General features: G+C 40.1%; 1 protein-coding gene across 8 annotated transcripts in view; it reads left to right on the forward strand.

Moving 5' to 3' along the window:
* The window catches only part of PLCH1 (phospholipase C eta 1), a 218,498-nt gene that overhangs the window by 163,399 nt on the left and 27,691 nt on the right, over positions 1-27,408 (forward strand). For all 8 annotated transcript variants that reach the window (XM_078432224.1, XM_078432223.1, XM_078432225.1 and 5 more), the window contains 4 exons: positions 5,773-5,893; positions 11,510-11,681; positions 15,398-15,505; positions 24,673-24,834. In XM_078432224.1, the coding sequence (XP_078288350.1) occupies positions 5,773-5,893; positions 11,510-11,681; positions 15,398-15,505; positions 24,673-24,834 (563 nt within the window). The remainder of the gene's footprint in view (positions 1-5,772; positions 5,894-11,509; positions 11,682-15,397; positions 15,506-24,672; positions 24,835-27,408) is intronic.

Genomic DNA, 27,408 nt, shown 5'->3' on the forward strand with positions numbered 1-27,408 from the left:
GTCTGTGATTTACACTAAAAAACATCTGTGGAGAAAAGTAGTGTCCTCCAAGGTAAGCTGATTGTTAAGATGAGGAGGTTGAAAGAGAATTCCAAAAAGAGTAGGATGATAGAAGGGAGTTTGTGATGGAATGGAGATTCCATGGAACAAAGGGGAATCACTTTTTGGTGGGGATGTGCTGGGAGTTAGCAGTAGATAACAGCACATCCTGGGCTGGTGAAACAGTGTAGGGGAAATGAATAAAGCAATAGGGTGATAAGGCTAGTAACTAGATGGGCCTTTGTCATATAGTTTCTGACATGTTATCAGGGTCAATTAACATTTTAAAACTGGACAGGCATTAAGAACTGTCTACATACAGAGCAGTTAGAACCAGTACAAATTTAGTGTTCTGGAAATTTATGGTTTAAGAGATGTCATTTTTGCAGTCAATGCAGAGAGCACCTATTGACAATGAGTGACTGACAATTGAGTAGCTTAAGCAACTAATGAAGATGCTTCTAAAATATTAACATAAAGAAAAACCTTTTAGAAGATCTCGAGATGACATTCTGCTCTCAGCCATTATTCAACCCTTTGTTCATTCAGTACTCAGGAAGTTTTACATGTCTGACATGCACAGAGATTCCCTGGGCAAAAAGCCTCTTTGGATTCACAGTGATGGTTGCCTATCATCTTAAATGGTGACATTTCCTTGGAGGCCAAGTATGGAAAATGACTTGTAGTGACTCCATGAAATGATAGTTAACTCCAGACAGTTTTGCAATTTTGTTAAGTGCTGTGTCCCGTATGGTATTTATTTTGCTTTTCAGGTCCTCCAGGTACCTGGTCTTCTCTTTTTTGCTTTTTTAGTCAAAAATCAGCGTCCTACCCAAGCCCAACCATGTTCCCATGATCAACTCCTTATACTGAATTAGCACATCTAATCCTCCAGCTTAGTTTTGCCTATTAAGAAGGAAAGTTATCTGATTAAGACAATTTATAGCAAGGTACAAATGATTTTTAGTCTTAGCCTTTTTTAGTGTCTTTTGATTTTAAAATGAGAATGTTTAGAAATTGTGTGCAGTAGATGTTATTGAATATGGGCCTTCCCTTGTACGTCCCTTCTTTCTTCCTAACTGCCATTCACCAAAGTAATAGAAAGAAGCTACTTGGCTCTCCTTTTCTAGTAGGAGCTTGTCTGCTCCAGATATTCACACAAGCTGAAGATATATACAGTTACGGTGTAATTTTAAAGGACACGCAATCTGTCAAATATCTCCCTTACCAGTTCATGTCAGTAAATCCCTCCCCTTGTATTTGGTTTACTTGAAGTTATTTCTGTTGAAATAATCTGTAAGTGGACAGTGAAAGTCAAACTACTATTTCTGGAAGGTTTTTGTTGAGGACAAGAATTATCTTTGCTTGGGAGACTTGATCAGCTTTGTCCTTGACCTATTTCCTGTTCCAAATTAGGGTTATCACTTTGGCTTTGAATGTACTGTAGGAAGGAACTACCATGATTTCAGCCCCTTTTGTGAGTTAGGTCCTGAGTGAGTGCTTTCTATACATTCTCATTTGATTCTTACAGCCTTAAGGGGGATAGAATAATCTCCTTAAGAGGATACCCCATCTTGGAGTAGGTTAAGTGGCTCAAGTTTCCATAGCTGGGAAGCTTGCAACCTGAGGTTTTAACTGAAGTTGATTTAACTCCCCTGCTCCACTTTTCCCTGGGAAGTCTATGTGCTTTTTGGAGGAGGAAGTTTGAATGGCATGATCAGCCCTAACACGGATCAAATGACAGTCATCAGTCACATAAGGAAAGCTAGAAAAACTGAAGTGAAGCACTGAGGGGACGTTGGCTTGAGAAGAAGGAATTTGCTTGGTTCAAGATTAGGACTACCGTCTAACTAGATGTTCCCAAAGACTTAGAATTTGATGACATGATCTTTTGTGCTTTCCTAACAACTTCTGTCAGCGCTGTGCTTTCGAGATCTTAGTTCGCATCTGAAGTTTGGATCTGGAGACATCAGTGTATATATACCCAGTGATATGTCATCTACCTTGGGTCCAGATGAAGCTGTTTTTACTCCTAAATAGATGGAGCTAAGATTTAAAGAACCTGATGTATAGAGTGTAGCAGGTCATGGATTGAAAATCTCGGTTACCACAGACATTTTTCTGAAGCAGCTTTTGCCAAGGATAGCACTTCAAGGTAGAGAATAATGATTCTGGACAGGTTCTTCATGGTATTGTGACCTGAAGAATCTCTCCACTTTCAAGCTTCTGGTTTTATAATGTTGTGTTTTCCATCTCCATTAGTACAGCTGTAGGAATGTCTTTGGTAAAGATACATAGAGAGTATTGGGGAAGACTAATAAGTCTTTTTTGGTGAAGTGGGCTTGTCAGCAAATCAATTTGAGAACACTTTTTACATGGCCTTACCTTCCCTTGATTTTCAGCCCAAGTTGCCTAATAAATATGGATGTTCTGTCCAGGGGATTTTCACTCTCATTATGGAACTGATGTTGCATCACTGCTATAATTGGTTTACAACCTTTCCTGTTATCTCTGGAAGTGCTATCAGGATGGAGTACTTTTAAGTTCCATTATGAAAAGCTGTCATCTTAGCTGCTCGTCTAGGCTGCAGAACTAACCACCTCTTTGTCCAAGTGCTTTCGGGGGGCTCTAATGTGTGATGTGATTGAAAAATGGGCCACTGGCATTTTTGTGGGCATGGGAATTAGTTAGAGGGTTTCTACCTTGCTAGCATTCCCATTACAGCATTAGTTCTTACAGGAAACTTCCCTGTCATTTGAACTTGGCTATGATTGCCACATGTTAGGATGCTGGTACCATTTGGGAGTGTGGTTATCCTTATTCACCGGATAGATGATGAAATAGATCTGAAGTGTGAACATTTTTAGAAGAGCTGTCCTTGACTATGGATATTCTGCCTATGTTTATAAATAATAGGAAAAGAGCACCTTATTTCATGATCCATGTGGTTTAAGAGCTATTTTTATGTGTACATGACAATCAAATAAGGCATAGCATTGCCTTGTCTACATTCATTCTTTTTGAAAGGGTATTAGTTCATTTATGAGGAACCGTTATGCCGCCTTTCCTCCACAAGGGGGCTAAATAACAGTATAAATTAATCAAAGTACGTACGTTTGAAACATCTCTGCCTTCTTTCCACACCCATATCCAAAGACAAATTAAAGAATATCAAGTACATGTCAAAAGATGGATGGAGCTTCTCTTCTTAGAAAATGTCTTTGATACATATGACCTCATTTGCAGGCCCAAAGGAATAATACAGTTCTTCATGCTAGTATCTCCAAACCTTTGATCTTCTCAATGGCATCTTTATTCTTAAAATTTGTTTTTTATATTCCTATGGTGTTAACCTTGAAAATTTTTTTCTCCTTTTACCTTTTTCATTTTTTGCCCTAAGGATAATTTATAGCCAATGTTTAATTGTAATATAGGTGACTGTAGTAGGGAACAGAACTAATGGGATCTCTCTCTTATATATGAGAGAGAGGAAGAATGATTTTAATAAATTCGCTTACGTGATCATGGGGATTTCCTAGTCTGAAATCTGTATAGCATGCCAGCAGTTTGGAGACTTACATTACAGTCTTTAGAAGAATTCCTTTTTCAGGAAATGGGAGTCTTTACTCTTCAGACCTTCAACTAATTGATGGGGCCCACCCACCTCATGGAGCATAATCTACTTTACCCAAAATCTATTGATTTAAATGTTAATCGCATGTGACAAATATCTTTACAGCAACATCTAGACTGGTACTTGATCAAATAAGTGGGCACCATAGTCTAGCAAAGTTGACACATAAAATTTACCATCAAATCACATTATGGTTATGGTGAACAATTTGAAAGTATTAGAATAAATAAACATAGCATCTCCTGACATAGTATACAAAGCACACATATGAGGAAGGTACTAAAATAAAGAACAGGTGTAGTCATGAAATGTCTGGCCCTAATTAAAAGTCAGAATTTTAACTGGCATTCCATTAGCCAAAGAATGTTTGGCTCGTGTTGTAATTTAAAAACTAGATTAATTACTGATATTTAAAAATTGGGAAAACTCACAGGAGTAATGTCTAGATTTTTGATTTCTCTCGGCTCTGGCAACCAGAGCTACCAGACTACCACAAGGAAGGGCAATGTCATGAGAGCTGGCAGGATTCTTTGGGGGGTCCTAGCTTAGCCTTGACTGGGATTTAGATACGGAAAGTGAAAGAGGGCATTTTGGTTGGCCTTAAATGAAAGACACAAAATCATGGAGGTAGGATCCTATGTGAGGAAACGTGTGTAACGGAAGAACAAGTCTGTGAGTTCAGGGGTAGGAGAAAATAAGATCGATTTGTCAGACAGAAGCTAGGATATTAATTAAGGCAATGGTGGTTCCTTTAAGAATTAAACCTAAAATCTCTGTTCCTTGAAACAGAGGAAGTTTATTTCTTGCTTATGTAAAGTCCAAAATAGGTGTTCCTTACAGGTGAGTCTTTCAAGCAATGATTTAGGGGTCTGGGCTCTTTCCATCTTGTGGCCATGCCATCTTCAGCACAGGTCTTCTGCAGCGATAGCAGAAGCTGAGAAAGTCTGGATGGCTTTGTAGGGAAAGTTTTCACAGACCAGACCTGGAAGTGGTGCACATAATTTCTGCCCACAATTCGATGGCCACACCCTGCTGCAAGGGAAGGCTGGGCAGTGTAGTCCAGCTGTGTGCCAGGGCGAAAGTGGATACAGACTGAGTGAAGGGCTAGCCAGTCTGTAGTACAAGAGATAAGGACCTTGGGGTTAAGCAGGCAGGAGGAGCTATAGGATATTAATAAATTCAGCCTGTGTCTACTGAGTACCTACTGTGTATGTGTTGGATGCTGTGTTATGCACTGAGTAGGCTTCTGAGCAAAGGAACAACGTGGTGAAAGCATTGTTTTGAGAAACTAGTCTGGTGGTAGAGTGTAAAACAAAGAAGACAAACTCTAAGGGTGGATGGTGAGGAAGTGGTTGTCTTTCTCTAGCTGGGAGCCATTGAAGCTGTCTATACATATAACAATATCAGCATTATCAACAACAATCATAATTACTATGTATCATGCAGTATTATAAGCAGCTTTACATATACTTAGTCATCACTCAAACTTATGATGCAAATGCTACCATGATTTTCTTTCATAGGTGAGGAAAGCAAGGCTTTAAATGATTAAATCATTTGCCCATGTTGATATGAATCTTGGCAGGGCCTGAGGGTTTGAACTTAGGAAGTCAGTGTTATTTTAGAGCTATTGTGGAATTAATAAAATGAAAATGTAATAGAAACCTAATGAGTTTAAGTGAGGAGTAATGAAAAACCCTGTTATCGATTTGGGAAGGCCACTGCAGCTTCTTAAAAGACCTTGGTAAACTGAAGAGGAAGAAGTGAAATTAGAGGAGCAACCTGTTAAGAAATATCACTACCCTTGGGCCTCTTGATTGGATTTAGATCGATTTCTAATGAGCATTCTTGGTAAATGCTGGGCTGCTTGTGAATGTGACATCTTTGTTAACTGTAAGTACTCAGAAACAAATCACTTACTATCTTTAATTCCTTATTCTGACAAATATGCCAGAACACCCATCTCTCCGTTTGACATCTTTGTCATCATCATAATAGGCATAATCTCAAAGAGTAAAATAATGTTTGTCTGATATTGCCAGCAATATTAGCAAAACCAGAAACTTTGTGTTGTTGATGTGAAGTTCTGTTTTTGACAGTTGACTGTTGGGATGGCCCAGATGGAGAGCCAGTAGTACACCACGGTTATACTCTCACTTCAAAAATTCTCTTCAGAGATGTTGTGGAGACCATCAACAGGCATGCCTTTGTGAAGAATGAGTAAGTATAGCGACAGTTGGGAGCTAAGCCAGCATAGAGAGCATTGGCTGATGTCCCATGACTACCACACCACACACTCTTGCCTTGAGTCTTCATCTCCCTTTCTACTCCCCTCATTCTCTCCCTCCTTGCCAACAAAACATTGTGAGCAAATAATAAGGGCTCCATGTTTGTACTTTCTCATGCTCCATTTATTATGTACTCCATTCTCTCTCAAGACATTGCTTCCTTGAAGCATGTTCTTGCAAAGACTGACCTCAAAATTTCTATAGAGTGTTCGTAAAGTTTGGAAACACAGGTTACTGTACATGATAAAGAGTTTGTTGATATTATATTAACATACAGTAAAATAGTAACAGCTAGGTTTTCAGACTTGCTGGATGGTCCTATATATACCGAAGTGTCTAGCATCCTTGTGTTACTTGACTCCTCCTTGGCATTGGATAATGGTGACTCTTTTCTCCTCAATACTTGCTTTTTTGGGGCTTCTATTATAACATTCTCCTCTATGCTGTCATTGCTACTCTCTTGGTTTTGTTTGTTTGGCCTATGATCTTCTATTCCATTTCCTCATTCCTTTACTCACTATTTCTTAAGTTGTTGCCATTGTTCTCCTTTTGGGTTGTTTAATTATATGTCCAGAACGTTTACCTGAGTTTCAGAGGTGTGTAGCAAAATTCTTAGTAAAAATTCATCTGAGTGTCCCATACATACCTCGGAATCAACAAATGTCATTATTTATTCAGATATTTAATGGTGCCTACTCTAAGTCAGGCATACTGTAACAGGTGCAGAGAGGCACGACCCTGAACAAAAGAGATGACTCTTACCATCATGGAGCTCACATCTCAAGCCAAAGTCAGCATTTCATTCTGCCGAACCTTCTCTTGCTCTGTTTCCTTCCAATTTTTTTTAATATTCATTTATTTTTGAGAGACAGAGAGAGAGAGAGAGAGAGAGAGAGAGAGAGCAGGAGAGGGGCAGAGAGAGAGGGAAACACAGAGTACGAAGTAGGCTCCAGGCTCTGAACTGTCAGCACAGAGCCCAATGCATGGCTTGAACCCATAAACCGTGAGATCATGACCTGAGCCGAAGTTGGACGCTTAACCAATTGCGCCACCCAGGCGCCCCTCTTTATTTCCTTTTAGTTAGGAGTAGCACTCACCTAGTCAGTGTCTTTAGCCAAAAACTGAGTCATTCTAAATTCAGCCAATTCTTGTCAGTTATACTTTCTAAATTATCTTTTGACTCCATTGCCTTCTCTTTATTTCTCTTTGGGACATTGTCCTCACTGGTGCAATGTTTTCCTTTCTGAAACTATAAGCATGATGTTGTATTCTTAAAGTCCTTCAAAAGCTCCCTGTAGTACACAGTCATGTCTTATGTGCCCTTCAAGGTTTGGCCTCTTCTTTCTCTTCCAGGGTCTTCTTCCACCAATGCTCCACAGAGATGGAGGGTTCTTTCTTTGTCTTTCAGATCCTCTGGTGACCCCAGTTCTTTCACATCTCCCTACCTTCCATATGCTGTTCCCTCTGCCCAGCACACTCTTCCTCATTACTCCACGTGTCTAATTCTTATTCATTCTACAAGACTGCTTAAACATTATCCCTCTGGCAAACTTACTGTTACACTGATTTAAATGTTCCTTTCTCTGCTCTTAGCATTTTGAGCATATTTCTGTTATAGCTATATAGCACCCTCTTAAAATTGTTGGCTTCCTTCCTTCTTTTGAGTCTTTAAGACCAAGACCTCATTGAAAATATGAGGCTATGTCTTATTCACTCTTTTTTATTTTTTTAAAGATTTTTTAATGGTTATTTTTATTAAAATTTTTTTTTACATTTATTTACTTTTTGAGAGACATAGAGAGACAGAGCACAAATTGGGGAGGGGCAGAGAGAGGAGACACAGAATCTGAAGCAGGCTCCAGGCTCTGAGCTGTCAGCACAGAGCCTGACACGGGGTTCGAACCCACAAACCAGAAGATCATGACCTGAGCCAAAGTCGGACACTCAACTGACTGAGCCAACCAGGCACCCCTGTCTTATTCATTCTTTATTGCCTAGCAGATGCCTGCACTATACCATAAAGCTAAGAAATGATTTTTGAATAAAAAGAAAATTACATTTGCATAAAATCAATTTTATAGAATTTAGTGGCCTTGAAAATTTTTAATATTTGGTCTTCTTATTTATTAACCATGAGGTTAAAAATGCCGTTTTAATGAGAGACACTTGCTGCATGGCAGGTTTAGTTTATGGTATCTGCTATATGGAAGAACCCCAAGTACTGAATTCTGATGGGTCTCTTCTACCCTGATTGCTACTAGATTTGGCAAAGTTGATGAAGTGATTTTGCCATTATTTTCCAAAATGTGAAGTTGGGTGTTGAAAAGATGTGCCACTTTGGAGGACCCTTTGATAACTTGACAGTGCTTCAAGTTTGGGAATACTTAGAAAAGCACTTCACATTAAAAGTTACTATGCTTGTTGAGTACATTTTGAAAGTTCAGTCTTTTTCCTTTCTTTCTTAGGCCTTCCTTATACCATGCATTTTGGACCATATAATTCCTTGTCATGGGGAACTGTCTTGTTTATTGTAAGATAGTTAGCAGCATCCTTGACTTCTAGACACTAAATGTCAGTAGTACTCCTTCCCTCCCTCATATTGTGACCACCAAAAATGTCTTAAGATGTTGACAAATTATCTTTCTGGGAAGGGTGCCATACAGTCTCCCCCCTCCCCTGTTGAGAAGCACTGCTTTATGTTTAGCATCATTAAACACTAATAGGCTTTTTATAAACAGATTAATAATTTATTTACTTATTTTTTAAGTTTATTTATTTAGAGAGAGAGAGCGAATCTTAAGTAGGCTTGCATTGTCAGTACAGAGCCCGATGCAGGGCTCAAACCCATGAACCATGAGATCGTGACCCGAGCCAAAATCAAGAGTCAGATACTTAACCAACTGAGCCACTCGGAGCCCCAAACAGATTGATAATTTAAAAATTCGTTGTTAGAACTCCTTGATGTGATTGCATAGACAATCTCTTGCTAGTTTGTTGTTCTTTTTCTCTCTAACACTCTGGGATAAAACCTATGTGGTTGCAAGAGCAAACAGATTATAGCGAGATAACCCACTCCAGTCACAAAGGTTCGTCTCCGATATTACCTTTGGCATCAGGTTTTACTAATGGGGAAAGAATGCAGTTTCAGGAGGTCATAACCCTTTCTGTGGAGCATGTGCTATTGTCAGACAAGCCCAGAAATAAATTGTTTTTCTCTACATAGATGTATTAGCCAATTTAAATATTGGCTTTTGTACTCTGAAAAATAGATATTGCCTATTACTTCAGAAGATATGTGATAGAAAAGTAGAAAAAAAAACCACAACAAGCTAATTTTGAAATAATTTCTTACTCTGAAGAAGAAAAAAAATCAGAAGAAGAGTAAGATCAGTAATTAGTCCTTGTTCCCTTTCTGCCTTGGCCACCAGCTCCCCAGGCTGTCTTTGGTAATCAGTCTGCTTGGGTTTCACATACTCTGCACAGAAATCTGAGGGCTTGTGGGGAGTGAATGCTTGACTTTTTTTCCTTTCTAAAAGTAAAGACTAGTATATAGTTTTATACAAATGATTTTAAAATGCTTGGCATAGGATGCTATAAATCACAAAATTCCATTATGATATTTTATCCTCAATAGTAATTTTCAAACTGGGGGCTGATAATATATTTTTAGAGTAAATGTCTGCACATAATGATACACTGTGGTCTCTTAGACACTTATAGACTTTTTTTTGAAAATTGAATTTATTTAAGTTTTCATACTGAAGTTTATTTTTTTAGTATAGTTGACACACAATGTTACATTAATTTCAGGTGTACAACATGGTGATTGGACAAGTTTACACATTATGCTATCTATGCTCACCACAAGTGTAGCTACCAACCGTCACCATACAACATTATTACAATATCATTGACTGTGTTCCTTTTACTGTGCCTTTTATTCCCATGACTTTCTCAATTCATAACTGGAAGCATGCATCTCCCACTACCCTTCGTCCATGTTGCCCCACCCCTCGCCCTCCTCCCCTCTAGCTACCATCACTTTGTTCTCTGTATTTATAGGCCTGATTCTGCTTTTTGTTTGTTTATTCATTTGTGCTTTTTTTTCTTAGGTTCCGTATATGAGTGAAATCATATGGAATTTGCCTTTCTCAGTCTTATTTCACTTAGCATAATACCCTTTAGGTCCATCCATGTTATTGCAAATGGCACAACCTCATCCTTTGTTATGTCTGTGTAATATTCTAGTGTGTGCGTGCGTGCGTGTGTGTGTGTGCATACCACATCTTCCTGATCCATCTGTCTATCAGTGGACACTTAGGTTACTTCCATATATTGGCTATTGTAAATAATGCTACAATAACATACGGGTGTGTGTGTTTTCAAATTAGTGTTTTGGGGTTTTGGGGGTTGAAGGCCAGTAGTGGAATTATTAGATCGTATGATATTTCTATTTTTATTTTTTTGAATCTTCATACTGTTGTCCACAGTGGCTGTACCAGCTTACATTCCCACCAACTGCATATACCTCTATATTGACACTTGTTATTTCTTGTGTTTTTGATTTTAGCCATTCTGACAGATGTTAAGATGATATCTTATGTAGTTTTGATGTGCATTTTCCTGATGACGAGTGATGTTGAGCATCTTTTTATGTGTTTGTTGGCCATCCTACATCTTTTTTTTTGGAAAAATGTCTATTCAGGTCCTTTGCCCATTTTTAATTGGATTTTTTGGGGGATTGGTGTTGAGTTGTATGACTTCTTTTTATATTTTGGTTATTAACTCCTTTTTGGATATATCATTTGCAAACATCTTCTCCCATTTAGCGTAGGATACCTTTTTGTTTTGTTTGTTGATGGTTTCTTTCATGCAGAAAAGCTTTTTATTTTGAAGTAGTTCTAATTGTTTATTTTTATTATTTTTCCCTTATTATTTATTTTTTTATTTCCCTTGCCTTTGGAGACCTATCTGGAAAAATGTTGATATGGGTGATGTCAGAAAAATTGCTGCCTGTGTTCTCTTCTAGGACTTTTGTAGTCTGAGGTCTAACATTTAGATCTTTAATCCATTTTGAGTTTATTTTTGGGTGTACTATAACAAAGTGGTCCAGTTTCATTCTTTTGCATGTTGCTGTTCAGTTTTTCTCAGCACCATTTATTGAAGATTATATGTTCTTTCCTCCTTTAGATTTTTGAATAGATAAGACAAAATTACATTATATGAGTTTTTTTATTTAGGCTTATCTCTCTTAAAATTTTCTCTCTTTTTCTTTTAAAAAAGACATAATGTATGTACCTGTTTTAAAAGCAAAATATTAAATGAGGGCATCCCACATGATGGGTATTCTGCTCAGCCCTGGCAAAATATATTTGGTTAGAGGAGTTTCTTAAAAACTGCTCCTTTCATCTTTCTCATTTCAGTCAGTACTGCTTTCACAAATACTGTCATTAGGACTATAAGAGCATAGTGAATATAGAGTGATTTTCAAACACCCCTGTGAGTTGCCTATACTTGATGCCTTTAGAATATGTCGCTATCCTCTTAGGTTCCCGGTCATACTGTCCATTGAGAATCACTGCAGTGTCCAGCAACAGAGGAAGATTGCTCAGTACCTGAAAGGAATATTTGGAGACAAGCTGGACCTGTCATCTGTAGACACAGGAGAGACCAAACAGCTTCCAAGCCCTCAGAGTTTGAAAGGCAAAATCCTAGTGAAGGTAATTACCTCCAGAAATGCAATGAAAGGCATTAATGACCAACTCAGCCCTCCCTCCCTTAAGGACTAAAAACTGGTTTATCAGGAGAATAATAGAGTTAATCCATGAAGGGTCGCCTAGATTTGCGTTTGCATCTTGTTCCAATTTATTAATAGTTATACCTTCAGAAAAAGCTTGTTACTGACTAACCACATATTTTGGGAGTTGTTTCTGTGAAGTGAGAATATCAATACTGTAAGCCAAATGTTTAATATTTGAGTCTGTTATAGTTTACACTGGCCAGAAGTATGTGCATAGGAGCGAGAGAAGCCTCCTTGTGTCCACATCTGAAAGCATTTCTTTCAGATTCTTCTCTCCCATTTCAAGCTCCAATAACTGTCAAAAAAAAAAGAAGGGGGGAAAAAGAAAAAAAACAAACAGTCTTTACGGTTGATCAGCCCTTGGTTATGTAAGTGAGAAGAGCTCACTTGAAAGCAGAGCATAGGCACAGACATAATGCCCCACAGGACTCATGTGTATGTGAAGGAGCAGTAGGTGAAGAGAATGACATTTTATGAACAGATTTTCTGAGGGAGGAAATTTACTACCTGCAATGAGTATTATTAATATGAAGAATAGCCAGAAAAACAGTTACTTGAAATCTCACAGGGCTGACTTTGTGATTTTACTTAATTCCTGTTAATTCTACGTGTTTGGAATAAATCCACCTTGGATAGTTGTATTATTTTGATACCAAAAACCTAAGGAAGAGCAAGAGGGTATTAATATTCAAATCGGGTCATATTTTACTTAACAGAAATGTGTACCAAAAAACCAGATATCACAAAGGAGGCATAGGAAAGTCAAACAATGTAATTTCCTAGGAATAGTTTAATAGGGTTTCTAACGGAGGGCAGCAAATAGGAAAGATGTGAAATATTCATCTTTGGAATAGGTCAAAACCCATTTTTCTATCAGTTAAATGAAAATTACAGACTGAATTCATCAAAGAGGTATTGTCAGGCATTTGTATGTGTGACAGCATTTCAAATAAAAGCTCCAAATAATGTAAGAGATAACATTAAGGTCAATTTTCCTGAAATCTTGCTAAAGCAAACTCTTGTGGTAAAAACTGATTGCTGGGTTAGAAAGCTAAATGTCACCTTAGTAGCCTTGTAAATGTTTCCATGTTTCCTGTAGTCTTTAGCAAGCAGTCAGAAGGTTAAACGCAGAGTAAGTCCATTTGATTGAAATGCTTCCCTTTTGGACAGTGGAATTTAAGACATTTGATATGCACTGAGTCCCTTCTGCATAATTGGACTTTGGGTCATTTGTCATAGAATGTCCTAGAGCTTATGGGCACCAGGATGCACCAGCTGATCTGGGGCACTCAGTGGGAGGAGTGGCAGCAGTGTGGACTGCGAGCATATGAAGGCATCTAAGGTTCATTCGCTAGTAGCAATGTTCTTCAGACTTTAAGAAGATCTCCTAGATCTATGGACCAACGCATTTCCATTTGAAGCAAAAATAAAGGAATGGGTTTTCCTACGTACCTTTGGCATCAGAGCAACCTTTGAACCGAAAGGCACCATTTAGTGGCCAATTAACACTTTAGAGATTGACAAGTTGTGTATTATTATAATTATAATACACATGCTTTCCAAGTATATATATACACACATATCTCCTGAAAAGTAAAGAAAAGTTTGCTTTTGAACAAAAATAATAACAAACAGTAATTTTCCGTAGATTCTTACTGCCAAAAGAAACTGTAACTATTTGGTCTAAGCTTCTTACTTTTTACAGATGTGAATCACAGAGTCGTTACCACTCTTCTTGGGTCATATAGCTTAGAGCTGAATGGTAGCTATCATTCCAGTCTCTAGCAATACTTGTATGTATCATGGACCAGTTAATCTAATTCTTGATAACTCCTGCATGAAATAGTATGTAGATCGGAAAGAGATCCCTAGAAGACAACTGTACATTCTTTGTTTGTATCTACTGGACCACAGCTAAGTTCCTTAAGTCACCTTAAGTTCTGCCTTAATTTATTCTATAATTTTCCTTAGATGTAACTGTTGATAAGAAGCATCAAGAAACAATGTTCTGTTGCATTGCGTTTCTTCCTATTTGCCTGGATAAATTACTTTTGAGAACCAGAAATATGGAAGAGTTGGTAAAAAATATAGCCCTCGTATCTTTTAATTCAGTTTTAAGGATGGAAAATTAGGTTACCTATGGATGCTCTGAGCATCCATAATAATGTGTTCTCCCCCCTGCCACCACATTTAAATGAAGGGGAACTATGATATTAACATAACTACTCTATAGTGCCCTCTAAAATAAAGAAAAATAAATTCATTTTATAGAAGTCTTCTGTATCAGAAAAGACTTAAATCAATATATAGACATAAATGCTTTAATTGTGAGCTGTTTTGTTATTAATGATACAGAGAAAGTTAAAAAATGTTCGCCATATTTACTTAGAATTATATATACGTATGTATCTATGTATCTATATCTATCTCTACAAATGTTTGTGTGAAATGGAAAGAGTGTAGTCTTCACTTTGCAGATAGCACATACAAATAAGGAGTAAAATACATATCATTACAAAGGGAAATTAAATCTCACCCTTTCAATCCTATAAATGATCCTCTATACGTTGAAGAAAATGTTTAAGTATCCAAACCCCAAGACTTTAGAGTCTTAATATAGATTTTGTGTTCATTATATAAATGATTTAATCAGCTTTGAAACTATCACTGTGCTAAGGGCCCAAGGTCAAGAGCTCTGGGTATCAGGGAAGGTATAGGAAAATAGGGATGGAGGGGCGCCTGGGTGGCTCAGTCGGTTAAGCGTCCGACTTCAGCTCAGGTCATGATCTCGCTGTCCGTGAGTTCGAGCCCCGCGTCGGGCTCTGGGCTGATGGCTCAGAGCCTGGAGCCTGCTTCCGATTCTGTGTCTCCCTCTCTCTCTGCCCCTCCCCCGTTCATGCTCTGTCTCTCTCTGTCTCAAAAATAAATAAACATTAAAAAAAATTTAAAAAAAAAAGGAAAATAGGGATGGAGAGTTCTCTGAAAACCTGACTATGGTGGTGGTCCTGTGCATAGAGGAAGTGGGTGAGGAGAAAATCCAGCATGTTGAAGAGGGCCAATAGTGGTGTGGAGAGTGGGAGAATGAGAAGTCACTGGGGCTTGAGTTTAGAGAAGATCAGCCTGGTTAGCAGTCTGGGATGTTTAGAGATTTATCATTATTTTTGGCTGCCAAGCATATGAACATCCTTCCATGTTTAAGGAGTTCTCCCCATCCCTATGTTGTTTTTGTTGTTTTTTAAGTTTATTTATTTATTTTGAGAGAGACAGAGACAGTGCATGTGCAGGGGAGGGACAGAGAGAGAGGGAAAGAGAGAATCCCAAGCAACCTCCACGCTGCCAGTGCAGAGCCCAAAGTGGGGCTCGAACCCACGAAACTGTGAGATCATGACCTGAGCTGAAACCAAAAGTTGGACGCTTAACCGACTGAGCCAGCCAGCCGCCCCTACCCACCCCATCCCTATATTTTAAGGAATCCCCTCCTAGTGGCTGAACATGCTAGACATTTTGGCTTTTGCAGCCTCTCGGAGCTAGGATGTAGGCACATGCTCTAGATGCTCCCAATCAAGTGAACCTGCCCCAAACATCAGACATGCACACTGTTTTCATTTTTAAATTGGGCGTGTTGCTCCATTTCAGGGCAAGAAGTTGCCTTATCACCTTGGGGATGATGCAGAGGAAGGGGAAGTTTCTGACGAAGACAGCGCAGATGAAATTGAGGATGAGTGCAAATTCAAGCTCCATTATGTAAGTTACAGCCTTAGTTATAATTTTTACCCTCATTGTGTTGCGGTAGGAATTACTGCTGTGTTGGAATCCTCACAAATATGGTAGCTGTGGTGCAAAAGGGATATTTGTTGAAAGTTACTTCGTTTTGGGGGAAACAGACACTTAGATGCTTATTGAGTCAAGGATTTTTGTGTCTTACAATTGGAAGGAATGTTCGTGATTAACCTTTCTGACCCTCTATCTAGGGACAAATCCTCTCCTATTACAACGTTGTCAAAACTCAGATTGCTGTTGGAAATGTCACAGTCTTTGCTGAAATAAACTGGCTTTAGCATTGTCTCCTCTGCCTCCTGCTGGCAGCCTCACTATGCTGCTTGTCAAGGGTGGCTTGCAGAACCCAACGGCATGTGGTCTGCTCCTCTAGGATGCCCATCCTTGTCCTGAGAAGATACTTTGGATCAGAGGGTTTCCAAGCTCTGCCAGACATAGGACTCTTGGATAAATCTTTAATTTGCCACATCTTGGATAAAATGGCATAGGGTAGTTTGCTGTCTGCGTGGTACTTCAGACCCCTGAGATCAAGGAGCTGCCTTCATAGAAAAGCATCATTTAGCCAGATAATCTAAAGGAAATGCAAACCTAGAGGAAATGTAGAACTTAAAGAGATTACCCCCCCCCCACCTCCTCATGGGGGGCTAGGATTTCTCACCTCTACAACTCATATGATTGTCAGGATCACATGGCAGCCTGAGAGTAACCCCCCCACCCCAGCCTGACATTAGTTTGTTACAGGGTTTGCAGTTTCATTTCTATGGATAAGTAGTATTCCTCTAAATATCAGAACTATTATTCTTCTCTCAAAAAAAAAAACTAGATAAATTTTGTACAAAATATTCAAATTTACACCATTGCCCTGAATGCAGTAATTACATTGCAAAAAACAGTCCATTCTCTTTGAAATAATAGTAATGAGTATGACTTCCTATAGTTATCAAAGGGAGCCAGCATCATTACCAATGGGACATAAGTACAGTGACAGCTGTTGTCTCAGTAGACACTTTTTTCTTGACTTTAATGCAATTTAAAAAGGATGAAGTGGGAAAGATTCAGCTTGAACTGAAAAGGAAAAATTACCATCTGTATTAATCTGTTGCTTTTTATAGTTTATATTAGTGCAGTCAAGTACCACCAATAGGGCTATAGTCATAGAAAATTAATCTAAATAGATTTACATTAGTGAAAGTGGTTAATATATTAAATAGTTTATTTTTTACTCTTCCAGTTATTTACTATTTTTGTAATTACTTACATGCAATTATGGATAATGTAGCTCTATTTTTTAAGCTTTTATTTTATAAACCAAATTTTTGTCTCTGCTCTTCATTATTTTTGCATCTTTTTTCCAAAATCTCTTGATTACCAGCTTCAGAGTAGTCTATCATTTGAAAGCAGGGAACAGAGAGGCTTGACTAAAGTATGTAGTTAGGAAATACTGTTTTTAGGGAAAATGAGTGATGGAAATTCAGCTATTACCACAACATAGTCATTTATTGCTGAGTAAAACCCAACTTGTTTTAGATTCTAAATCCACCCAGTTATATAATTTTTCTTCTACTATCAGTGAACTCCTAACTTTTCATGTGAAGTATCTATAATTATAAATAGAGTTAGCTGTAGTTTTATGGAAACGAATCAGTAACTTCACCTGTGAAAATATCCAACTGACTGCTCCCATCTTCAAAGCCTCCTAGATGGTTTCTAGGAAGCCATATAGGTAGATAGTTTAGAACATGATTCTGTAAAGATATGTATGATCTTTTATTTGGATTCTTTGATTTGGGCTTTAGTAAAAGCAGAGAGCACCTAAATTGTGACATTTTACAGGTATCTCTTTGCTGGACTCTAGGAGAGAAAATACATAAAGGAACCAATATTCCAGTGGAAATATATAAAGTTTTACTTCACTTTTTTGAATCTTTTTTTCCTGTTTTTGAGCTCTTCTGAGAAAAGGCAGTGCCATGTTTAGAAAACCAAAGTGTAATTCTGTAATCAGTCAGTTTATAGTCTTATTGTCTGCACAGGGTTCAGATGTCTTATCTGAGTGTTGAATGTAAATTGCCCGATCACATTTCTGCAAAAGAGGATGTACCGTGAATAGCTTATGTGAAACCAATAATTACCTTAGAGGAAGTTCTTAACCTCAGTTTTAAGTTAACAGAATGTGGTCAGATTTACAAATTATATCTGGATTATTGCAATAAATAAAAATTTTAACAGCATTCATGAATAGCAGGTCACTGACTCTCACCAGACTTATACAAGACTCATGGGCATGTTCAACATTTTTTATTGAGCATCTCTTTTTGGAAATGCAGCCATCATGTTGTAGGTGTTGGGCACATATCAGTGAACAAAAAACACACAAAAATCTTTGCCTTCATGAAGTTTACACACTAATGGGGAAAGAGGAGGATAAATAAGAGGTAAAACAAATAAGTAACCTGTATAAGGTACTAGGCAGTGATAAGTACTAACGGGAAAAAAGTAAGGTAGGGAAAACGTGTAGAAAGTGTGTATGTGTGTGTGTGTGCATGTGCATATGTGGGCATATGTGTGTGGGTGTGTGTGTGCACATGCACATATGTGGGCATGCACGTGTGTGGGCGTGTGTGTGTGTGTGTGTGTGGACATGTGCATGTGTACTATGTAAAGAGTCTATTGAAGTTTTAGATAGGTTGGCCAGGAATGATCTCACAGAGGAGGTAACATATGAGCAAACACCTGAAAGTAGTGAAGAGTTAGCTGTGCTGATATCTGGAGAAGAATGTTCCAGGCAGAGGGAACAGCAAATGCAAAGGCCAGAAACAGGACTTGAGGTTCCCGCACGTTACCTGGTGTAAAAAGCAGAGTGGGAGGCAGGACCCTCACACAGGTCTTCTTATTCCTCCTGGTCTATGGTTACTTCTAACTAAGGGATTCAAACTACACCAAAATTTTTTTGCTCGTTCATTCAATCTTTCAGTTGTTGAATTTATTGAATCCTTTCGGTTTCTGCCTGATATATTTTGTGGCTTCAGCCACAGACAAAATCTGGCCCAATATATGTAAGCCCCATGGAAAAGCCAGTGTGTTCAGTGACTCAAGAATCACGCAGCTGAAAACACACAGGGGACAGTTTCAACCACAGTACAGTTATCTAACAGATTTGATTCAGTGAGGCCAACTCACCATTATTCATTTTTACGGGATCCTCTAATGTCAATGTGACTTAAAGACTTTCCACCCCTATATTTCAACTTCAATGGTGTTTTTCTTCTAATACTGAGTTATTCACTATCTTTTTTCTTGTGTTCTGTGAATCTATATTCAGCCAGCCTCTTAGGCACAAATATTAGCTGTCTTGTACATGAAGCTCATCCCATAAATACGAAGCCTTCCAACAAGTTTTAAACGAGCCCTTGTACAGTAACACGTAACTACTTCTGCACACCCTGTAAAGGACTCAGAACAGTTCCTGGAACATGATTTGTGCGCAATAAATAGTAGATATTGTTTGTAACAGGAAAAGCAGTAGCAGCACCATTATTGCTAATGTGAGTCCTGAGCTGGACCTTGAACAGAGGGTCCTCTAAGAGAGCTAAAGGAGCAGGCAGGAGACAATAGAGGATAGTAGTAAATGCACACACTTGGATGGCTGAGAAGCAGCTGTTCTTTAGCCCAAGACCTTCAGATACCAGGCTTGGAAAGCTCTAAGGCCCTCACAAAGGGTGGCTGACGTATTATCCTTCCTGTCTCCAGATTTTAGCCTGGATGCAGAGAAAGAAGCATTTTGGGATGGTGAGATAGTCCAGTGTTTTGTTTTAAAGTAAAGGTCCTCAGCTTTGGCTGCACATTGGAATGACAGGGGAGCTTTCAAAAATCCTAGTGCCCAGGTCCAACCCAGAGATTCCCATGTAATTGGTCTGGGGTGGGGTCTTGGATTTGGGAACACTCCCTGGGGGTTCTGGTGGGCAGCGGAAGTAGAGCACTACTGTTTGAGAGGGTCCCTCTGTAAGGGGCAGCCCCTCCAATCCAGTTCCTCCCCTTTCCTGCTGTTTCCCAGCCTGGGGTAGTAGCTGTGGTTCTGGCGGTCTACTTTTCCAGTCCTTCAATTTTACACTGGAGAAAAAACAAGGAAGTGTTGTTTTTGGTAGATATTCCTAGGTCTGATTTACCTCTCAGAAACAGGAATTAGGAACCTGGATTTCTTCTCTGGTGGAAACTACTCCCAACCATCTTAAAAAGTTGCTTCCTGTCCCCCCACCCACACCCCACCCACACCCCGCCCCCCCCCCCCCCCCCCCCCCCCCCCCCCGGGCAACTGCAGCATCCTTCTTGTACCACTGGCTCAAGGAACAAAAGAGTGAGATGCATGTGGCTTTCAGCTGTGGTCCCTGCTGCCACTGCACAGTGGCTGACAGGTCGAGGGGTTAAGTGTCTGTCTCAGCTTTCTTTCAGTAGTGCTCCTGGGTTCTAGGACCAAATGATAACACATTAATGAAACCTCAGCCACACGTTTATTTGTTCTCCACGGCTACTAATTTTCTTGTGCGGTACATCACAGAGAAGAGAAAGATCAACAGGCAGTAATATCATTCCTTCAGCAACTCCCAGTGTTTGGAGGATGTGAGGTGAATAATTAGAGCCTTTGTATTAAGCCTTCATTATTTCCAGCACCGGTTGGCCAGGCTTTGTATTTTTAGCTTTGCTTTGCTGACAGTGAAAGTATCTGGGCATAGCAGCCACAGTTCATCTCCTCACTATCTCTGGCTTCTGCAGCCCTGAGCCGGAAAAGGAGACTGATATTTATTTGGGGTATTCTATATGACCTGGGCATGCTAGGAGATCTCTGGGGATGCTGTGTATGCCTTCCCTTTTGGTCCTCCCAACAAATGTGCTCCCTGCCAGGCTCTGGGTCACTTGATCTGATGTGTTGACCTGGAATTCTTTTCCTTCAGAACTTAATAAGTAAAACTTACTATTTCCCACAGAGGGATTGTGGGGATATAGTTCCCAGATGTCCTATAAGAATAATGGCTGTCAAGGGTCATCTGGGTGGCTTAGTCGGTTAAGTGGCAGACTCTTGATTTTGGTTCAGGTCATGATCTCATGGCTCGTGGGATTGAGCCCCGAGCTGGGCTCTGTGCTGATATCATGGAGCCTGCTTGGGATCTTCTCTCTCCCTCTCTGTCTACCCATCCCCTGCTTGTACATATGTTCTCTCTCTCTCAAAAAAAAAAAAAAAAAAAAAAACTTTATAAAAAAAGGATAATGGTTGTCAAAATATAAGCCTGCTCATGGTTAATTAGAGTCAAGAATTTATCTTTTTCTGTAACAGTATGAGAGGGATGGCTGCAGCATTATATGGTAAAATAGACACAGAATTTTGAATTGGAAGTCTCAGGTTCAAGTCCCAATCCAGCCATTTCCTAGGCATGTGTTTTTGGACAAGTTTTGAATCTTTCTGCTTCTATATCATGAATATAAAATTTGGCTAAACCTAGTGCTACCTTAAAGGGTGCTGGGCAGCTCAGATAAAGTATTAGTATATGACTGTACTTTGTGAATTTTAGCATGATATATAGTCTTAGTTGCTTTTTCTATATTTCCTTGTGCTTTTTTCCATGTTCATATGGATACTATTCTTATTGATACTGTTGGTTTTCTCTGCACCTTTACCCATGTTGGAATGCTGTCACTCTACTCTGTCACATTCATCAATTCTTATTCATTGTAGGAGGTTGATTTGTGGCCACCAAAAACCCTGTTCAAGTCTTAACCCCCTGGTACCTAAGACCTTATTTGGAAAAGAGTCTTTGTAGATGTTATTAACTTAGGGCTGTAGAGATGAGGTCATCCTGATTAACCAAGTGGGCCTTAAAAATCCAATGATGAGTGTCCTCATGAGAAGAGAAGACACAGCAGAAGCAGGGGACACACAGAAGGAGGCTATGTGAAGAAAAGAGGCCCTGGCTTGAGTTAGGCTGACAAGCCAAGGAATGCCAGGAGCCACCGCAAGTTGCAAGAAGCAAGGGAGGATTAGCTCTGCTGATACCTTGATTTCACACTTCTGTTTTTTTTTGTTAAATTTTCAATTTTATTTAATTTTAGAGCATGAGCAGGGGAGAGGGGCAGAGGGAGGAGGGGAGAGAGAGAGAGAGGGAGAAAGAAAGAAAGAAAGAAAGAAAGAAAGAAAGAAAGAAAGAAAGAAACAAGAAAGAAAGAGAGAGAGAGAGAGAGAATGAATCCCCAGCAGGCTCCATGCTCAGTGCAGAGCCTGACACTGGGAGTTGATCTCACGACCATGAGATCATGACCTGAGCTGAAATCAAGAGTCAGCTGGCTCAACTGACTTAGCCACCCAGGCACCCCAAAGTTTCTGTTGTTTTAAGTTACCAGATTTGTAGTAACTTGTTACAGCAGCCACAGGAAACTACTATACTCATCATCTAAGGGTTGGCTACAATTTCCTCTGCTCTTGGAAGTCTTTCCCACCCTCCCGGGACTGGATGAGGTGTCCCTCCTCTGTATGCCCTTTGACACTCCTGACTTCTACCATTTGCACCTGCTTGTGTAGTTATCCATTCATGTGTCTGTCTTGTCCATGACACCGAGGGTTCTGAGACATTGGGGTTGTGCCTTAGTAATGTTTCTCACCTGGCATGTAACAGCTCAATGGGTTTGTTTTACACAACATGAATTTTGTTCTCAAACCCTCATCTTTGTTGAATCCCTCCCCAGCCTAGGCGCCTAGTACTGGGAGTAGGAACCAATGTGTCTGGCTTTTCCTCTGCAAGCCTCTGTCCTCTTTCTGCCCATGCTGCCAGGTTAGTATTATTTCTAAAATATTACTCAGATACGTACCTACCCAGAGACTCCGAGCAGCTCCATACCTCTTGCATCCAAGTACCTCTACCATCTGGCCCTGACGTACATTTCTAGCTTTATCCTCCAGTACCCTCTTCTGTGAACTCGTGCTCGAGGAGAACTAGTCTGCTCCTGTGTACAGAGCACACATTACTAAGGTGAAACCTCGCCGGAACTGTGGAGGACGGGAACCCCCCTGTCTTCCTCATTGTTGCTGAGCCCCAGACATGTCCAGCTCTTCTTGGACGATTTGTTGGTCGCTCGGGCAGGGATGCCATGCTCCTTCTCGGAACTGCTGTTGTACTGGATGTCTGTGCTTTCATAGGCATCTGTAGCATCTCTGCAGGCACAGGCAGCATGCAGATCAGCTCTTTTCCATCTTTGCATCTCCTTCAGGACCTGAGGGCCTCCAGTGAAGTAGAGTGCCTTGTTAACTAGATATATTAAAGACATTTGTGCATGTGATTTTAATACAGGGAAAGTCAGCAACCTACTGTGGTGGAGGCTTATTTTTCCAAATTTCCCTCAGGACATTTATATTGCTTCTCTCTTATAAGATTTTGTGAAAATGGAAGGCATTACCAGAAAACTGCCTGGTTCTACAGGGTTTAAATATAATGACCTCTTAGTAACAAATGTGCAAGTAGAAAACAGGCCTTAAACTTTTGGTGAGGAATAGAGGCATTGTTCTCCTGGAGGAGGACCGCTCTCCTTCCCTGTGGCTGGGGCTGGCCTCCAGCAGGTGTCTGAAGAATTAAGCACAATTACTGGTCTAGGGAGAGGGGAAAGGAGCTGAGGAGCCCAGGGCTACTGGTGTCAGGCAGAGCAAGGTGCCCAAAAAGCCATGCTAAGCAAGACTTCAAGGAAATCTATGTCCCTTGTTCACCTGAAAATTGCCTAACTTGTCATCTGGATGTGAGCATAGCTTTATTATCCAAAATATTTGTGATCTTAACGTAATTATAATGATGAATCATAGCACGGGTCAGTAAGTGAGTTCTCTTTAGTTACATATTGGGATCAGAGATACCAAAGAAATTTTTATCTCAGAATAATTCTCAATTCCAAAGATTTCCATAGCATTATTTTCCCCTCAGTGAAGCAAAGTGATTTTTAAAAAATAACATATTTTGGGTGCCTGGGTGGCTCAGTTGGTTAAGCGTCCAACTTTGGCTCAGGTCACGATCTCACAGTTCATGAGTGCGAGCCCCACGTCAGGCTCTGTGCTGACAGCTCAGAGCCTGGAGCCTGCTTTGGATTCTGTCTCCCTCTCTCTCTCTGCCCCTCTTGTGCTCACACACACACACTCTCTCTCTCAAAAATAAATAAACATTAAAAATTTTAAGAAAAAAATAGCATATTTTTTTGCTCAAATTTACCTATGTAGATATAGAAAACTTAGTTTTCAAAAACTCTCCTTTGCTTCCTCTCTATGTAGGGGTGTCTGAGTGGCTCAGTTGGTTAAGCGTCCGACTTCGGCTCAGATCATGATCTCACAGTTTGTGAGTTTGAGCTGTCTGTGACACAAGACAGAGCCTGCTTCAGATCCTCTGTCCCCTTCTCTCTCTGCCCCTCCCTCGCTCATGCCTGCTCTCTCTCTCTCAAAAATAAACATTAAAAAAAAAAAAAAAAGAAAGAAAGTGCAATGCAGCGGTGCCTGGGTGGCTCAGTTGTTTAGTGTCTGATTCTTGATTTTGGCTCAGGTCATCATGATCCCAGGGTGGTGAGATTGAGCCCCACATTGGGCTCCACGTTGAGTGTGGAGCCTGCTTGAGATTCTCTCTGTCTCTGTCTCTCTCTCTCCCCTCTCCTCCCCTAACTTTCTGGGAGAAAAAGGGGAAGGGAGGGAGGGGGGAAAAAGAAGGGAGGAAGGAAAGAAAAAGAAAGAAAAGGAAAGAGAGAGAGCAGGCATGAGGATGCAGTGTAGCATGGTGGGAAGCATTTAGGAAACCTAAGTTTGAATTCTGCCTCAGCTACTTGCTAGCTTTGTAACCTTGAGCAATTTAATTTCTCTAAACATCAGATTCTGTATCTCTGAAAATAAAATAAGACCTTATAAGGTTCTTGAGGGTTGAATACAATCATAGTAATCATTATTTTGGTGGATCAGTGTGTGTGGTGGGGAGGGAAGGACCAAAATCGTATAACGTGCTTAACTTCTTACTGGTAATTGAAAGATAATCAAATTATAAAAGCAGTGGTGGCTTGAATGAAGGGTGTGTTCTAACTGATTCTGTGTTTCTTCAGGGAAATAATTTACATTGCTTAATTCTTTGCAGAATAATGGGACCACTGAGCATCAGGTGGAATCTTTCATAAGGAAAAAACTGGAGTCATTGTTAAAAGAATCTCAGATTCGAGACAAAGAAGATCCTGATAGTTTCACAGTGAGGGCACTACTGAAGGCCACACACGAAGGCTTAAATGCACATCTGAAACAGGTATACAATTCTCCCTTGGACTTGTCCTTCAACAGGAAAAAGAATGGACCTCATACTCTGTTTCTAATCATTTGTCATTTGTGAACTGCTTCTCCAGTTTCTTGCATTTCTATCCTCATCTTACTTGAGAAATGAAAATCTCCTATTGCAAAATGATGGGAGAAATTGTTAAAAGTGGATGGGCAGGGGTGGAAATAACTCAAATACTGCTTCCCTGGGATCCTCAGGACAAAGTGCAGTGGCCCTGGACCCATCTTGCCCTGCCTGCTCAGGTGTGGGAGGAGCTCGAGCCCACCACGTGCATCACCCTCCCACCTCTCCAGCCAGTCATCCGCTGTGCTGCATTGATTGCACCTCCTTGAGTGTGTCTTCCATCTGTCTACTTCCCTTGTCCATGGCTGGGTCCTGTTCTAGGCCAATGTCAACTGTCACCTAGACCTTTCTTGCCCTCCTTCAGTCTAATCTCCACTCTGAAATTAGCATGATGTTTTAAAAAGGTAAATCTGATCATGTCACTCTACTATTCACAATTCTTCAGTGGTTTCCCATTAGGATTTGGATGAATTACAGACTCTTTAACCAGGCTTTCAAGGTGTCATTTCATCCTTGTCTACCTCTCAAGTCTTCTCATTTTCCCTGTCACACTGCTTCCCACCATTGTCCCACTAAACACAACTGTCTGTATGCCATGGTCTTCCTCACATTCTGTTCCCTCTGCCCAGAACACTCCATTCCTACATCTGCTCTTACTAACTTCTTCTTAGTCTTTTAAATTCCAGCTTCAGTGTGATGCCCTAAATGAGTCCTGCCTTGACCTGGGATTAGGTTAGTTATCCCCCTTATATTGTCCAGGGTAGCTTCCCATTATATCTTCTCTTTTATGAAGGTTGTTTTTTTTTTTTTTACACCTTTGCAATTATTTGTTTAATATCTGTCTTCTCAACTAGATTATAGATTCCATGAAAACAAGAACTATGTCAGTCCTAATAACCATGATTTTTCTGGCTTATTATAGTGCCTGGGCCTTAGTGCGACTTTCATATTAAGTTGTTGAATGAATGAATGATTTGGGCTCTGGCTGCGATTTTAACTCTACCTTCTAGTAGAAATATCAGAAATGGGCAGGAAAGAAGGAGGGTGGGTTTATTGCTATTATCCTTGCAGGGCATTCAGGGCACTTATTCTGGCCTAGAGATCCATGAACTCACTGGCTCAGCCAGTAACAGACTTCCCCGCTTGGACCTCCTGTCTCTCAGGACTCAGGAATCCTCAGGTAGTGGGAGGACCATATGGGGTGACCACCCTTGAATCTAAGTGACAACCTAGTGTCGTGGTTACTGTCTAGAGTTTGTGCTGAGCTCTAGTTGGGCAGCTTAGCTCATGTGCCCACTCCTAACCTATTGTTCCTTCCTGGAACAATAACTTGCCAAGGCCTTGTCTTGTTAATGCCATAAGACAACTTACTCCTGAAAGTGGTGCCAAAGTCAGCCCCTCTGCAGCTGCACGTTAGAGGGGCAGAATGGAATAGTGGGGAGGCAACCAAAATGTAAATTACAGCATTACTGCCATTACCGTTGATCATACAATTTTGAATTTTCTTAGAAACTTCTATAAATAGCAATAAGGTTCTCCCCCTCACCCTCTCCTTTCTGCCACTTAGTTTTAGCCACACAAATGTCTATAAAATTGGGTAGCTTATTTGGTTAGCTCAGTTTGATTCTGCTTCTTGTTCTTACTGAATTCTCATTAGCTAATCTGGGCTAATCGCTCCCCCTGATGCTTTTGGAAAACTTTTTGTTCCATCCTAGATCATTCCAATTGGACAGGCCACAGCAGGTCTTAGAGATTTTGGATAAAACATATTAAACCCATCTTTCTTTTGCTATTCATGAAAGAAATTCCAATGGTAACTTTCCTATCAGGTAAGATAGTAAGAGATCTCAAAGTTCCAAGATGTGGTGGAGCAAAACTCATTCCCCTCTTGCTTATTCTTTACTTTCCATTAAATCTGGGTGACTACAAGGATGCAGTAGACTGAGAAAGTGGAGCCTGTGCCTTCAATAAAGTGGGCTGCAAAGTGTTGAGGTTTTTAACACTGCCGTTCATTTTTAAAACATGGTTTTAGTTCAGTAGACAAGCAAAGACAAGTTACTGTTGAGGGAAGTACATCTGTGTTGAATACACGTGCATGTTGAGATCCAAGGCTGAGGATATGCTGTGTGGTTCAGGGCAGCATGTCACCCCGGCGTCCTTCTTGCTGGGCTATCATTCAGCAGTGCACCACTGTGTTCTCCTGTGCTGTCTTAGCCCGGAAGAGCTTATTTTATTTTTACTTCAGTAAAATAAGAATGAAGTGCTCCTCCTTCAGCCTGGAAGAATTTAGTAGACCAAGAAAGATGCCTGCCTTCTTTGGAGTCCTTGAAATCTACTCCCTTCTCTACATACCAGTGGCAACTATCTGGATGGCCATAGTTTTCCCCTAAATGGACTTTTCCCACTCTTTTGCCATCCCACCCACCCCAATTTCTCATGTATGCCACTACCATAGTGATATTTCAGAAATGTGTATCTGAG

Source organism: Panthera onca, chromosome C2, assembly GCF_046562875.1.
Source record: "Panthera onca isolate mPanOnc1 chromosome C2, mPanOnc1 haplotype 2, whole genome shotgun sequence".
NCBI classification, from domain to species: Eukaryota; Metazoa; Chordata; class Mammalia; order Carnivora; family Felidae; genus Panthera; species Panthera onca.